General features: G+C 47.0%; 1 protein-coding gene across 1 annotated transcript in view; it reads right to left on the reverse strand.

The window, feature by feature from the left end:
- Positions 1-214: 214 nt before the first annotated feature.
- The window catches only part of LOC138464594 (extracellular calcium-sensing receptor-like), a 63,799-nt gene continuing 47,488 nt past the window's right edge, over positions 215-16,525 (reverse strand). The window contains exons 4-6 of the mRNA XM_069607218.1: positions 2,927-3,151; positions 1,239-1,362; positions 215-1,143 (exon numbers count right to left, since the gene is read on the reverse strand). Coding sequence (XP_069463319.1) covers positions 215-1,143; positions 1,239-1,362; positions 2,927-3,151 — 1,278 coding nt within the window. The remainder of the gene's footprint in view (positions 1,144-1,238; positions 1,363-2,926; positions 3,152-16,525) is intronic.

Below are 16,525 nucleotides of genomic sequence, written 5' to 3' on the forward strand. Positions count from 1 at the left end.
TATGCCATTGTTCAATCCCATAAACGTACTGGAAACTGATCCGCTCTTTTCTACATAGTACTTCTCCACTTTATACCTTACCAATGCTCTAATCAGTTCCTCAATAGAAAATGCAGATCATTGTATCTGTCCTTCTGTCCTACTCCTAGATTCGTCATTGATTACATCTTAGTTTATTCAATGTGGAAAAGGTCAACAGTAGAAGATTCTGGTTTTACATCCTTTTCTCCTTGTTGCTTTGGCCCGCTCCACGCCCCATCAGATATTCCTTTGAGTTCATCTCAGATCGAAACAAAATTATGTAACATTTAGGAGCAAATATGCAGGAAACCAAGGAAAAACTGGAGGATGAGATAGCAAAGATCTCCATGGCCACCATGTACTTTCCTTTAGTGCTCAGATAGGCTGGAATAAATGAAATCCAGACACTGAGGAAGGCCAGCATGCTGAAGGTGATGAATTTGGTCTCATTGAAGCTGTCAGGCAGGTTCCTCGCTAAGAAGGCCACTAAGAAACTGATGGTGGCCAGAAGCCCAAGATATCCCAGCATGCACCAGAAAGCAATGGGAGACCCCTCATTGCATTCCACTATGATCACCCCAGGCTGAATGTCAATGTTATTGTCTGAGAAAGGGGGAGCGCGAACCAACCAAATGACACAGAGAAGAACCTGTAGGAGTGTGCAGACACTAATGATGGTGTAGGAGAGTTGAGGCCCAACCCACTTCCTTAAGCCACTGTTAGGTTTGGTGGCATTGAAGGCAATGACCACCATAATGGTTTTGGCCAAAATGCAGGAGACACAAAGGGTAAAGGTGATACCAAATGCTGCCTGGCGGAGGAGGCATTTCTCTTGTGAAGGGTAACCAATGAAAGCTAATGATGATAGGAAACAAAGGGAGAGGGACAGCAGGAGGAGGTAGCTGAGATTAGAATTACTTGCTTTGACAATGGGGGTCTTCCTGTATTTGATAAATAGTCCCAGAATGACGATCGGGATTATCGATGATAAAATGTTGGTTGCTGCTAAAATTGATCCAAAAATGTCCTTGTAGGAGAGAAACTCTGTGATCTTCGGAATGCATCTGTCCTGTTTCCTATTAGGCCACTGATCCCATGGGCATGCAATGCATCCAATTGAATCTGAAAAGGGAAAGATATCAAGAACTAAGGAAGAGTTACTTTCTTTCGGTCTGGAAGATCAAAACTAATGGTCCATAATAGGTTCGAAGCCCTACCAGTTTGGTTAGAAATATCCCCCTGTAGACATGGGAGACAGCGGAAGCAGCAGTTCGGCTTTCCCTGCATTGCAGTTTTTCTGAATCCAGCGGGGCAGCTGGGACTGCAGACAGACACAGGGACCTGGGGGTCAAAAACAAGGACATTTAAGAATAAATAAGAATATATTAACTGTTGAATGAATGAACATTGTTCCCATTCAGTTAGGGACTCTGCTGACATGAGATTCCACTGCACTCAAGCGCATAACAATGAGGGACACAGAGACCTGGAGAAAGTGGTGCTTCTTTATTCTCTTCTCCCTTTCTGCCGGGAACGCTTCAAAACATGACTGCGCATGCGCGAGTGCGCTAGTGCATTTGTTACAGCCGGCATTACGATTAGCCTCGTCACGCTACGTTAAACTTGTCCTTGCTGGACATGACAGCCCTGACGCTAAATCTGTAAATAACAAACTGCAGGCGGGAGATATAGAAAGGAGGTCTCAGAGGCAGAAGCATTTCCTGCATCACTTTCACAATGCACTTTCACAATGTGCAAACGATCATATGCAGGGCAGGTGCACCTCAGACAGATATTCACTCACCTTCCTTCTGCGTCTGCACTTTATGAAAGATTGCACAGGGAATTTAGATGCTCTGGGGCACAGTGAGTGTGCATGGCACATTTCCTTTCACAGCAGGGCAGCATGGGCTATTGGCTAAAGGGCTTCATGTTAGCACATTCCATCTTTGACTGGATGGACCCTTTCTCCCTTCCCCAGTCCCTGTGCTGTGCACGGGTTGAGGCAGAATGGACATGAAGATGTTGCATGGATATCATGGGCTATCGAAAAACACATTGTGCCCGATTCATGGAATATTTGCCGGGTTCAAAGTGAATTTGAACTGCTGAAAAGTGACTTTGCACTTTCGACACAAACCCTTATTCATGGGACTGTGCAAAGTGTATTTTTGCAGGGCACAGACCGGTGGGCAAATACAGCTCATAATCATTTTTGCAGTTCAAAATGACTTTGCCCGGACTTTGCATGGCAAAAGTACACTTTGCACAGTTCCATGAATCAGGATTTGTGTCAGCAGCGCAAAGTCACTTTTCAGCAGTGCAAATTCATTGTGAACCAGGCAAATATTCCATGAATCGGGCCCTAAGCCTGTAAATTCAAAAAGAACACTGGTTCTATAAGGTCTCATATACCACTAACAACTCCCACAGCACATTCCTCCATTATTTCAAACAACAGCACAGCAATATACAAAAAGACATGGAATATCTTTCAAGAGAAAAGAAAGCAAAGAACACTTCCTTTGATCCTGTTGTGAATTCTCAATTATGCATTCTTCTGCAGATTCTTCGAGAATAAGCTCGAAGGGGCTATGGTATAGAAAAGGCGCATCTGTGGAAATAGGGCAAAGATTGTCCTGTTCCAAAAACGCATTGAAAGCATGTGTTTTTGCATCAGAGCAACTTTTACCATTGTGCTCATTGCATTCACACTGGTGCAACATTTTCGGAACAGTCTTTTGGCAAACAGGTCATTTGAAGCAACTCGTTTCATAGAATGACATTTCTTCTTCTTCTGTGTGAGTACGTTTGACGCACTAGAAGCGTCTTAATTGACTGATGACTAATAATACCTTTAGATTAGATATGCTGAGGTGCTTCCTAAAACAGTTACGCTTCCCACCTGTGTGTTCCCTGCAGCCCATCGGATCTCGCTGGCATTTATCACAAAGATCTTCCCTGTAGGGGCACTGGCATCATAACTGCCCACCTTGATGTGCCTGATGGTGTCCTCCGGATCCCGCTGCCAATTTACAATGTCATACCGTGTCGGGGGGTTGCCATATTTATCAAAGAAGGGCTCAGTGTCGTTCCGTCGTAAGCGCACCTTCTTGATGTAGTGAAGAAGCTGTGGAGAGAGAGAGGGAGTCTTATCATTGGAGGGCTTCTTCCGAAGTCTTAGGCATGTTTAAATAGGGCAGCACTTTGCAGGCTCTTGTCTCACATTCTTGTTGCCATCGCTGGTGGGGTTCTTATTGAAAATGATTTAAGAATAGCCCTACTTTGTGACCCACACTGCCTACCTATGGAAAGACACATATTGCAGATTAAGGGCGGCTGGCAGGACTGAAATCTGTCTGGGTGCTAGTGTTCCTAAGCACAGCCCCCAATTGGGGAAAAAGGAATGCCAAATGTGCCTTTACTGTGCATTCGGCTGAAACCAAAATACTGAATTCCATTACACTGAACCCGCGGAGTACTGGTTGCGGGGGTGTCCCCCGGTCCTCTTGTTTGGTATCATGGCTTTAGGCATTGCAGGGGTGTCCACTATTACCATTACCTGGATGGCGGGGGACAATAATGTAATTTAAAAAAAGTTTAAAAAAGAACAAAAGGGCTGTGGCACCAGTTCTGACGCACGTTAGTGGAAGAGAAACTGACGTGGCAGGGATAGGACTGAGTCGGTGCCACACAATGAAGTGTGTCGCTGAAAGGGAAGTAGGGGTATTAAGGGGTAGCGGGTTTGGGGATGCGGGAAAAGGTGATCTATGTGATCACTGCACGGTTTTCATTGTCAACATTGTTGTCGGAATTTCGTCCCGCGCAGTGATCACATAGGGAACCTGGGCAGGTAGTGCTCATGTGACTGTGCTTAGAAGGGCATGTCTTACTGTTATACACCTGAGGGTCTTGCCACACCTTTATGAAGAACACTATGCTTCTGTGGAATCTTTATGTCTTATCAGTTTGTGGCCCTCATTACGACCCTGGCGTTTCGACCATGGTGCTAGTAGCACCATGGTCCATGCCGGTAACTTACCGACTCCGCCATGGCGGAATGGGGAATTACAGCCCCATTCCGAGGTTGGCAGGGCGGTAATTACCCATGCCGCCATGGCCCTTCCCCATTCCCATTTTTGCCCCGTAGGGCTCAATGGGAATGGGGAAGGCGCTAAGTACGGTGCCGCAAATTGTGGCACCGTACTTAGCACCAAGGTCCTTTTGCGGGTTGGTTTTTAACGCCTGCAAAAAGCAGGCGTTAAAGTCTCCAACCCGCAAAGGGACCTCGTAATCAGGCGTTAAGGGTTTAACAGCGCTGCCACCTTTTACGGCGTCATTATCCCCTTAACGCCTGGGTTGTAATGAGGGCCCGTATGTGCTATTGTTATATATAAGGCATTGACACTGACCCGTAAGTGCATCCTCCTCTCCGCACCTGACTACCTTTCCCAAAGAATCCACCTCTCTACTTCCACAAGACCTACAAGAACACCCTACGCGAACATGCTCTGCGTACCCTTGATAAAGGGAGCACGAGCAGGTGGCGCTAGCTTCCCCTACCTCGCTCCCACACACTGGAATGCCCTACCCCCTTCCATTAGGGGAGAGGCATCCCTCATGGCTTTTAGAAAATCCATGAAATTCAAATGTATCAATGTACCAACGAGGTATGCATAAATGCATTTCCCAGCTGTACCTTCCCTGTAACTAAGCTCCTCACAAGTAACAGCGCCTTGATGCCTATGGGCTGCTGTGCCCTATATAAATGTAATAAATAATTAAATAAGAGAAGGATTGGACACAGGTACCCAGCCACTAAATGTTTGTGTATAAGCCTTTTGGTCTTCGGGTATATAGTCCACGTGAATGCACACCGGGGTATATACGGCCCTTAAGCACCTACGTGGCTTTTCTATCCCTCCTGATCCCCCTTCACAGGCAGCTTTAATGAACATTTGACCACAATTTAGGGTGCCTTGACTTATTCAATAATATTTGAGTCTAAGAAGAAATATGGAGAGCTGGAATACTATGAATGCAGTAAGATAATAGTCAGATAAAAGTGCACGCCAAGCACTAAGCAGACTCTGAATGTGAGTGTTGGTCCCTTTTGCTTTCATTTCTTAATGTGCAAATGGCATGTCTTGGCCATGCTGTCACATTGCTTTTCGTATATTTACTTACACGCACTTCTTGTTAGAGAGGTTTGTGGATTTGTATTTGTTTGTATTGATATTTGGGTTTATATTGTGCAAACCTAGCTTGCAAACACCAGAGCGCTGCAGCAGTAATTTGAGGTTAAAAAGGGGTCAGTAAATGGGAAGGTTACGGGTAATAATAGCTTGGATGCTCGATACTGCAGGGATGGAATATACCTAATAGTAGCATCTCCTGCGTGAGCGGGGCCTTGAGAGCCTTCCTGAACTGCAAGAGTGTGGAGTGGTCCTGATTGCGACCGGAATGGTGTTCCAGTAGGCTCTGTGCGCATGTCAAAGCAAGTGCTCTACTCGCTGTGCTATCTGACCGGCCGACCTTGCAATGGCATTGCACCTACAGGAGTGTGTGCCAACTGAGCCCACGAGATTTGTGGCTCGGTAAGTGGTTGTGTAGGCAGAAATTGCCCGATATGCACTGCAGGCAGTTTTGAACCGTATCCAGGCTGAGATGGGTAGCCAGTGTAGGTATTTTAGCATCCGGCAGATTTCTTTGATCCCATTATGAGGCCTCCAGCAGCATGTTGAGCAGGCCTAAGAGGTGCCGCCTGCTGCTGTTAAGAGCACTCCCTCCATTGAGATGTGTGATTACCAAGACCTAGAACATGATTCTGAAATCCTCAAATGGGAGCAAGGGTTTTATTTTCCGGAGGAGTGCTGGTTGATAGCCGGCGGTTTGGGCTTTTTTGTTGATATGTTTCCAGAAGAAGAGCTTGCTGTTAATAATGAACCTGACTGATTTGGCACACAGGAACAACAGAGGTGTGAATCCATCAAGGTGCATGCAATTCAGCTTTCATTGGATGGCCTCCTGTTTGGATGGATGGCCCAGTAGGACGAATAGGTAGGTTCCTAGATGGAGGCGAGGCATTTCTTCAGTCGTGGCATTTTTTGAGTGCCATACACTCTGATGTATAACTAAGTATCATCAATGTATTGGTGAAGGGAGATATTAGGGTAATTGAGAAGTGACCCAAGTAGTGCCATATGGATATTGAAGATCAATGGGATGAGTATTTACCCCTTTGGAACTCGCTGGTGACTGGACTACAGTTGGATATACCCATATGGACTGCTTAGTGTCTTTCCGAGATGTAGGATATAGGAGGCGAACCAGTTGAAGACTGTGCCTGTGAACCCCTATAAGTAGACTTATAAGTGTGAATTGGTTGATATTGGCAAACATGCCAGACCGGTCATGGAGGAACAAGAGCTGGGGGGCTCCTGTTGCAGGATTTTGAGAGCAGCATCTATGACCTGGATAATGGTGCATCCCAGGTTTAAATCCAGATTGGTAGTGGCTAAGCAGTCCATGTTGGTTAATCTGAACATGGAGTTGGTTGGCAACTGCCTTTTCAATGATCTTACAATAAATGGAAGGGTAGTGACCAGATGGTAGTTAGCAAGGTTATCATGTTTGGGATGTTTAAGAAGCGGGCAGATATATCCTGTTTTTAAGCCGCGGTGGAAGATCCCCTGATAAAGCAAGGCATTGACTGGAGAAACGCAGTATGGGCTGATCCTGAGAACTGTGTCTTGATGGTGGAGGGAAGGATGCCATCCATTTTTAGGTGGATTTTAGTGGAGTGAGAGTATTAGTGGTGTCTTTGCGTGTATCCAGGATTGTTTCGCAAGTATTGGAACTTTGTTGCATCGCCTAGACTTTGATTCTGTCCCTCATAGGTGGTAACTTGTTTTAGACTTATTGCTGGGATAGGCTTGTCTAGACTTCATTGGCAGATTGAAGTATACTCATGCCCTGAGGACCTGCTAAACCTTTATCCTTCCACTAACCTTTTATTTCTGCAACCTCAGAATCTGCAAAGTATAACTAGTGATATATAAATCCATTCTCAAACTTAGGTGGCTTGCCCCCCTGTTGTTTATAAATTGCACTGTATCAGTAATTAAAATTGCATTGTGAAACCTAGGCCATTCTCCCTCTATGCAGGATTCTCAAACATAGGTGGCTTGCCCCCCTGTTGTTTAAAATTTGCACTTTATCAGTATTTAAAATTGCATTGTGAAACCCAGGCCTTTCTCCCTCTATCCAGGATTCTCATGCTTAAGTGGCTTTTCCCCCCTGTCTTAAAACGTGCATTGGGATAGTTCTTTAATCCTGAGTGTTGTCGTCTTGTCCTATTGCTCAACCTTCTTACCTCTCGCTGGCTCGTCTGCCAGCACCCTGCCAGGTGTCCTTCCCTAGTGTTCCCCTCTCCCTTCCACCTCCCTACTCTCCCCTTCTACTCTATGGTGCTCTCTGTCTCTTCTATCTTTTCTAACTGATTCTCTATTGACTATCCTGCCCTCCTCACGAAATCTGTTAGGAAGAATTAAAAAGGATATCCTGGTCTCCAACCCAGGCATCCCTATCGCTGACACCTATACCAGTGCCTCCTCCAGGGAAACTCTCACTGACACCCTCTTTGCCATTCCCTCGCCAGACCTATGGACTCTACATACGGTCTCTGTGCTCTCTCCTTTCTCTTCTTCTCCCATTAATGGCGGCACCCGGTGGGATGCCCTCCTGGCCTCATTCCATTCCTCTAAGGTCATCATTAATGTTTATTCAAATGGGACCGTCCCGGTCCAAGGCCCTCAGGCCAACCTTCACCTCTTTGATAGATGCTTTCCGCACCTCATCAATTTCCTTTCCTCTCCTGCCGTCTCCTCTCCCCCTCCACAGCCTCCTCGCCTCCTCCTGCTGCCTCCTTGCCCTCTCATTCCCTCTCTGCCCCCCCTCAGGCTGCTTCCACACCTCCGCATGCGTACCTCTGATCTGTACCCCTCCCCGGAAGTCCTTCAAGGATGGCAACTTTTTCCACATTGCCACTCTTAACTCTCGCTCAGCTGTCAAACACTCACCCGACATCTGCCGCCTTCTGGAAGAAATTGACCTCGATGTCCTCGGTCTCACCGAGTCATGATTCACGGCCAGCTCTGTCACAAGCTTTGAACCGCTCCTCCCTGACGGCTACAAGATCCTCTCCGCGCCCAGTTCTAACCGCTCTAGAGGGGGTGTTGCCCTGATCTTCCCTGAGTGGATTCCTGCGCGGGCCTACTCCTCTTTTAGGCTCTCTCTCTCTCTCCCCTAGCCATTCCCTTACTGTGGCTACTATCTATTGGCCACTTGCTCAGATTTCCTCCTTCCTCTCTGAGTGGGCGGACCTCTCCTTCTCACTCCTGGCCTCAACCAATCAACTCCTCCTTCTTGGAGACTCCCACATCCACCTGGATGCCTCCTGTTCTCCCTCTGGACTCTTTTGGGACCTCTGCGACTCTCTCTCACTCACTTTTCTCCCCTTTGGCCGACGCACTCTGCAGGGCACACTCTGGATGTTCTGCTCTCCTCAGACCTTCCCCTTTCTGTCCCTCTAACCACTCCCCCCTCTTGGAGTGATCACTTTCTCCTTTACTCCCATCTTACCCTCTCTACCCCACAGGCCAAGCCACTTCCATCACTGCCACCCACCTTGTTGGTCATCCCACCCATGAAGCGCGTATCCGTTGAGGCTTTCTCTGCCACTTTGTCAACCCCCCTCACCCTTTGGCTCACTCTCATCCTGACACAGCCCTCCCCACGCTCCACTCTGCTATATTTGATACCCTTGATATCCTTGCCCCTGTCATGAGGATCCGCCTGAAGGCCAAAGCCAAGTGCAACTTCTGGTACGACTCAGACCTCGTCACCCTTAAACACAGGTGCAAGGTGGACGAGAGGAAATGGCCTGCTTCTTGTACATCCCCTGTCAAACTGGCCTTCCACCTGCTCCAAAGGCAATACCAGCTCATATCCACGTCCGCGTCTCGGCGGCATCAAACAACTCGGCTCAACTCTTTAAAATCTGCAAGGAACTGGCCAATCCTGCTGCAGTCTCTACCTCCCCTGTACCTTCCAAGGCCCTCTGCACGGCACTGGCTTCTCACTTCATCTCTAAAACTCAGGACATCCTATCCTCACTCTCCTCCTCTCCCCTCCCTATACTCCCTGCTCTTCCTCTGGCCCCTCTGCAGCCACCTCTCCTTCCTCCTTCTCTGCCTTTCCCCTGTTCTCCGCAGACAAGGTTTCTAGACAAGTCTAATCTATGAAAGTCTTATCAAAACAAGTTTATCCCTGTTCCTCCAAAACCATCAAGGACCACATTGACACCCTTGCTCCTGACTTCTGCAACCACTGCTTCACTACTGGAGTCTTCCCACACCCCCTGAAGCACTCCCTTGTGCACCCTCTTCTTAAGAAACCCTCTACCTATCCCTCCTGCCTGGCTAACTATCGCCCATCTTCATCACTCCCTTCCTGGGCAAGCTTCTGGAGAAACTGGCCATCTCCCAGCTTAATCTCCACACTGAATATGTTGGTTGTCTTCATGACCATCAGTCTGGCTTCAGAGCTCCCAGAGGCACGGAACTGCCCTCCTGAACATCCGTGAAGACCTGCTCTCCAACCTTGACTCCAACACCCCATTGTCCTCATCTTGCTTAATCTCTCTTCTGCCTTTGACACTGTCAACCATGCCATCCTCCTAAATTGTCTCTGTGATAAACTAGGTATCACTGGTCAGGCCCTGGCGTGGCTGACTTCCTTCCTCTCTGACCGACCCTCCCAGGTCCAACTCGGATCCTTCCTCTTTGCTATCTTTTATCTCTGCCGGTGGTGTCCCTGCGGGGTCTAACCTCTCTCCCTGACTGTTCAACCAATACCTGGCAGTCCTTGCCCACTGCATTGCCGATCTCTGACCCAACTTTCAGTGCTATGCGGATGACACTCAGCTCATTTTCAGGCTACCTTTGGCCACCTCTCCTCTGTCCCTCATCTCTGAATGTCTGTCTGCTATCCAAGAGTGGTGTGCCGCCAATGACCTCTGCCTTAATGCCAGTAAGACTGAGATTCTCCTCATCGGCACACCCACTCCCTTATTTCCTGTTGCTCTCTGGCCGGCCTCTCTTGACCCTTTTCCTGCTCCCACCCGCAAGGTTAAAAACCTCAGGTCATCTTCAACTCCACACTCTCCTTCTCCCCTCACATCTCTGACGTCTCTAAGAAGTCACACTATCAGCTGCACCTCCTCAGAGATATTCTTCCTTTCCTCTCCTTCCCTCAGAAGCTCACTGTCTCCAGAGCTCTAGTTCTCTCTAGGCTGGACTATTGCAACACCCTCTTTCTAAATCTGCCTGCTTCTACTCTACACCCTCTGCAAATCATCCAGGACAGGACTGCAACACTTGTCCTTAGCCTGAAGCCCAGGGATCGTATCTCTCCAGGACTGAAATCTCTGCACTGGCTCCCAGTGGCTGTGAGGATTAAGTTCAAAACCCTCTGCATCATCCACAAGGCTTTCTGGGGCCTGGGGCCTCAAGACCTAAATATCTTCCCTCTTGAGCTCTTCGCTCATCCGCCTCCAACTCCCTCAGGGTCAGTCGCTTCTCCAGGAAACACGTTGGTGGTAGATCTCTTTCTTCAGATGGGGCCTCCCTGTGGAACAGTCTCCCTGCCTCCCTGAAACTTGAGGAGAACCATCTCCGGTTCCGGAAGCACCTGAAAACGTTCCTCTTTGCTTCTTCTTTCTCTCCCCCCTCTCCCCTGCTGAAGTCCTGGCTGATACTGAGACTGCACTGGTTACCTGACCACCCATCTGATCTCGGGCCCAGTCCCTGCCAGTTGCACCCCTGCATTGCCTCCCTGGCAACCCCTGCACCTGGGGACTGTTTTCTGTATCCCTACAGTCCCCCACCAGCACTTATGCCTGCACACACCCTGAAATTTATCTTGTCATTTATTATCCCATGTACTGCACTTTCCACTCCCTCTTACCCCTGCACATTTCCTTTTCCCCCCTTCCCTGCATGAACTGAATGGCGCCTGGCCTAGTAAGGTCGCTGTCTTCCCTCTGCTCCCCCTCCCTTGCCTCGTCGCGCCTTGAAACACTTGTGTATAGGCGCGTTATAAATGCCATATCATATCATATCAATATTATCTGATTTTATCTATCTTTGTGGTGAAGTAGTTGTCTATTGCTACATGTTCCTGTAAACTCTGGGATTACCTCATCATGCAATTGGTATGAGCAGTGTATGAGTTCTACAAAGAGGGCTTTACTCCTGTTATTGGTTGCTGACATAGTTGTGGAGACAGACTCAGCTTTAACTTCAGAGTGAGTGCCTGTGGAGTACCTTTAATGTGAGGAAATAATTTTGCCTATTCGTTTTTCAACAGGGTTTTTTGTGTTTTGAAATTGGGTTAATTGTCAGCTCCTGATTGTACCAGGGGTGGAGGGTGTAATGCTGCAAAAATGGTTCTGGGGTAATGTATATCTACCAGTTCCTTTATTGTTTGGTTGACAGGTTTACTAGGGGAGACTGTAAGGTAACACCATTGCTTTAAATAGTACTATATTTAGATAGAGAGTAGTTTATTACTTTCAGCACTAGATTTAAAGTTGAGGTAATTAGCATTTATTTTGATGTTTAAAGGCAGAGATTTCATATAGTTGGCGCATCAAAATGTGGGATTGTTAACTGGTCTAAAGCATTAATAAAAATAATAGTCCCTGAGAACATAAGCACGGGCTTTATGGATAGACAGTGACTATCAGTTGTGTTGTTGATTTTGTCTAAAAGCTAAATCTTTTGCTGGTCCACGTACCGGCATCTCAGAGCTATCTCTCCTACAGTCCCTCACCGTCTCATGAGATTCATGGATCATTTTTAAAACTGAGAGGAGCAGCTCTAATGTTAAAGCTGATCTTGAAGGGGAAGTAGAAAGGAGGAAGGAAAGGTAATAGCCTCTGGTAGAAGGCTGGCCAAGAAAACCTTGTGACTATGTGCTTTTGCTGGTATAAATCCATCCACATCAACTTTAACCGAGTCTTCTAAAGCCGAGTTTGCTTTAACACCACTTACAAATTAGCATATTATCTTATTAATTCGATATAGTTTGTGTAATTCAATTACTCAATTACATTTTTTGAATGTCTCAAAAGCGGCCCCCGGAAAGGGGTGTGGATTGATGGCCATGCTGGGGTACATAGCAAGGTCCTTTTCTCAAGTCTCTCGAACCACTCAGAGGTGCATGGGGCAACAGGACGATGGAGCTCAGAGCCTGAAACTGGATCCTGGTGTATGGAGGCTTGGAGCCAAGAGTGGAGGGTAGAGAGCGGAGGGGGGAATGGGCTAAAGCAGGGGGGAATAGCAGGCCGAAAAAGCTGCAAGTTGCGTGGAAGTCGCTGTGTGAAGAGGTATAGAGGGCCTGTTTGTTCTGAGCTGCTTCCCTCCTTGGCAGTATTCCTCCGGTGAGCCAAGGTTTCCCTCCTGTTTTCCCTCCCACTTCCCGGTCTCACCATACCTCAGAATTCCAATCCACATTAACCGGGCTCTATCCTGGCACCCTCCTGAGGGGGCCTGTTTCGGCCTGATGGTCTGGTGGTTTTGTTGGGGGGTTTGTTGGGGAGGCAGCTTGTTTGCTGCCTATTTTTCAATTGGGGGCAGCTGGGCCCTCCCTTCCCCAACCCCTCTACGTCAACCTAAACCCACTAAAGTGGTGAAAGTAGTGAAGCTGCTTACGTCTGGGTCTACTGTCCCTCCTGTGACTGCCAAGGCAGCCTCACTGAGGCCACACAGGCTACTCCACCTCCACCTGGTCTCACCTGCTGTCAGCGTTGGGCCCGGCCCAGCCACATGCCATCTGGTATGGGTCATGTAACTGGTCATATGACCCCCATGGCCCCTTTAACACTGGCCACCATTGGGCACCCCTGCTCTGGGAGCACACACCAAAGCAGGACCCACTCAAGGGCTGTGTCTATCCCTGTTTGCCCCTGTTCGCCCAGGTGCAGCGCCCCTCCCTAGTCTCCTTATTTACTTTTAGCACTTTTCTGTCTACCTTACCCATCCTTATGCCTTTCCCTACCCCCACTGTTCTTTCTCCCCGGCAGTTTCCACCTGCTACTTACCGCTTCCTAAACCAGCAAAATCTCTCCTACCTGATTATATCTCCCGATCCTCTGTCTGTAGTTTCACTTGGCCTCTTCAATGCCCATTATCTCTGTAAAAAACCCCACCCTGTTCTTGATTTTTCTCTTTCCTTAAATCTTCACTTTCTCTGTCTAACCAAGACCTGGATATCTCACACTAATGCCACGACTTCTCCCTCCCTTTCTATCGGGTCTACCAAAGTCTCTCACTCCCAACACCCTACTGGCCGTGGGGTTGGCACTGGGATTCTTTACCACTCCTTATGGACTGTGTCTCACTCTCCGCTTGGCCAGCCACTGTTTTCCTCCTTTGAATATCATTTTCCTTCCTTTACTAAACTGCTGCTTATTTCATTCCTTACACTATCCCAACCTCCATCTCGACTTCTCCCCTTTTTTCTACCTTCCGGTTCCCCTATTTTCCTACTTGGCGATTATACTCTTCACCTCTCTCATTCTCCTTCTCCTTCCCCACTTGTGTCCCTCCTTGACTGCTACCACCTTATTCAGCTCCCTACTCCCTTCTCTCATATTTCCATCTCGTCCTTAGGTCTTATCTACTCCTCTTTTCCTCCTTCTGCTTCTGTTACTGCACATCCTACATATCTTTCTGCTCACTTCCTTCTTTGCTTCTCTCCTACACTTCCTCTCCACTCTCAACCCCCTCATACTGAAACCATCTTCTTTTGTTCTGCAATTTTCGATGCATCATCTTTTCCTGCTACCCATAGTTCTGCTATCCCCCTTTTGCATGAATTCTCCTCCCTGTCTCCTGATCATTCCAATTTACTTTCCACTCTTGTTTCTTTGCATCCTCTTCACTAGTAGTAACCCCTCCTTCATGGCTTAATCATCCTCCCATTGCTCACCATACTACACTGTGTCTGGGTGAGTGGCGTTGGAAAGAACCCAGTCTCCAAATGATCGTGGCACTCTTTCTTCTCCTACCTCATCCTACAATACTTCTATATTGGCAGCTTAAAATGCTATTTCTCTGACCTTCCTATCTCTTTGTCTCTTTGTCGAATCTTTCAGTTTCTCAAAACCATTCTTTCCCCTCACCCCACAGACCCTTCTTTAAATTCTGCATTATTGTCTTCTGGCACTTCACTCCTCAATTCTTACTTCCTCTATTAATCTTTCACACTCCTCCTTTGATCTTCCTTCTTTTTCCTTTTTCACTCTCTTAACTGATCTATGAAGCACAGGTATTCTTACACATGTCCACCCAAAAGCCTCCACTCGACCTTCCCTCCTCTTGTGTTCCCTCTATCTCTGTCTACCCCTTTCTTATCCTTTATCTCACCTGTCTTAAAATGCCTTTCTCTCACGTCTTTTGGGAGTACCCCTGACTACGGCCACTTTTAGTACACATTTCAAAACAGGCCTTGTTCACATCATGGATAATCTGTATTTTATCCTGGGTATTCTTCTGGTCAAGTCATGATGATAATTTAATAACATTTTTGATTAACCATCGTATGTCCCTTGGCAATCTTCACAAAATCAAGTAGATATTTTGCATTAACAGTACCCTATGGAGTGTGGGCCTGGAGGAGGGCGTCATATATCCCTTTAGCTCCATCAACATTTTAGCAAAAGAACTAAAAAGCCAGCTTTTTAGCCTCTGGAACAATGTGAAAGAAGATTTAAATATTGTCAAACCTTCTGTTAGACGCTATCTTCCACTCTCGCCTCCCACCAGGATGGCCATGTACCTGACCTTAATAACTAACTTTTAACATGTCTCACTTTTGCACAGAGCCAGACTGAACACCTTACAAGCAAAGCCTGTGACCTGTAACTGGCTGGGTACAAAATCTGTGATTGATTTCCTCTGTCCCTGTGGAAATGAGGAAACTCTTGCACACCTTATTCTTTTTTGCCCTCTATATATAGACCTGCACAGATTATAACTTGTAAGTTTACTCCCTGGTTTTGGTTTACATTACTGGAAACCTGCACTTATTGTGTTGTTGAACCCTGGTGACATTATCAGCACTTTTAGCCTTTTCTGATACCTACAACATGCATGGAAAAGAAGGAACCTATTGTTACAACGCTATCATTTGTACGCATGTTTTGCAGTAACTCTGTTTTAGGGTTACATGGGTGGCCCTGCAATGTTATGCTGGTATGTTTTTTTCATGTTTTTATAATGTTTTAGCATGTGTTATAACTCTGGGATTTTATGTATGACTATGCACTGTTGTAGTTTTATGGGTTGTTTTCTACAAATATGAAATAGACCTGATACTACTATACTACTACTACTTGTCTAATGAACATCTCTCTTTCTACTGCCTATTTCCCTTCCTCGTTCACATATGCCATCATCACCCCATCCCTAATAAATGTAATCTAAACCCTGCCCATCCTGTGGCCATCTGACCTATCTCTCCACTTCCTTTCTTCTCCAAACTCCTAGAGCGTTCTGTCTACTCACAAGTATCCTCTTATCTAAACTCACACTCACTTTACCCTCTCTTCAATCTGGGTTCTGGCCCAATCACTCTACAGAGACGGCTCATCTTTATGTCAATAATTCTCTTCTCTCAGCATTGATCCCCGAAAATTGTTCAATACTTAGGGCCTCATCACGAGTTTGGCGGTAGCCCTTAAATGTGGTGGTAGCTCACATTTAATGGTCCACCAAATCACGGCTTTGGCTGATTTCCCCCCAGCTCTGAGCTAGGGGGGAAATTTGCCGAGATTTTCGGCACGTTTACCACCGCCGGGAAATCCGCCGGCGATAAAAGCGCGAAATTTCCCCATTGAGCCCAATGGGGAATGGGGAATTCCCGAATGGGCTCAATGGGGAATGGGTAATACCCATTCCGCCAAACCCGTGATCCGGTGCTAATAGCGCCAGTGGGTTTGGCGGTAGGGCTAATAACGCCAACGGCATTAGCGCTAGCGTTACCACCCAACTCGTGATGAGGCCCTTACTCTTTTAGACCTGTCTGCAGCTTCCAACAATGTTAATCATGCTCTTCTTCTGTCCTCTCTTCCCTCCCTTGGGGTTTTAGGCTTAGGTCTAAAATGGTTTGCTTCTTACTTCTAAGACTGCTCCTACTCAATCTCCTAGTCCAGTTCTACTTCTTCCACCGTCCGCTGCACCACAGATACCCCCAACGCTCAGTCTTTACTCCCCTTCCATTTTCCCTATTCACTATACCTCTATCCGATCTCACTTCCTCTTTTAATCTATCGTGTCCCTTCTACCCTGAAAACATCCAGGTCTTCTTGTTCTCTTCTTTTTCTTACCCTCTTCACTCCACTGTTTCCAGCTGTCTTTCCGCAATCCAATCCTGGATG

The sequence above is a fragment of the Ambystoma mexicanum genome, chromosome 1p (assembly GCF_040938575.1).
Source record: "Ambystoma mexicanum isolate Mex_15411 chromosome 1p, UKY_AmexF1_1, whole genome shotgun sequence".
NCBI classification, from domain to species: domain Eukaryota; kingdom Metazoa; phylum Chordata; class Amphibia; order Caudata; family Ambystomatidae; genus Ambystoma; species Ambystoma mexicanum.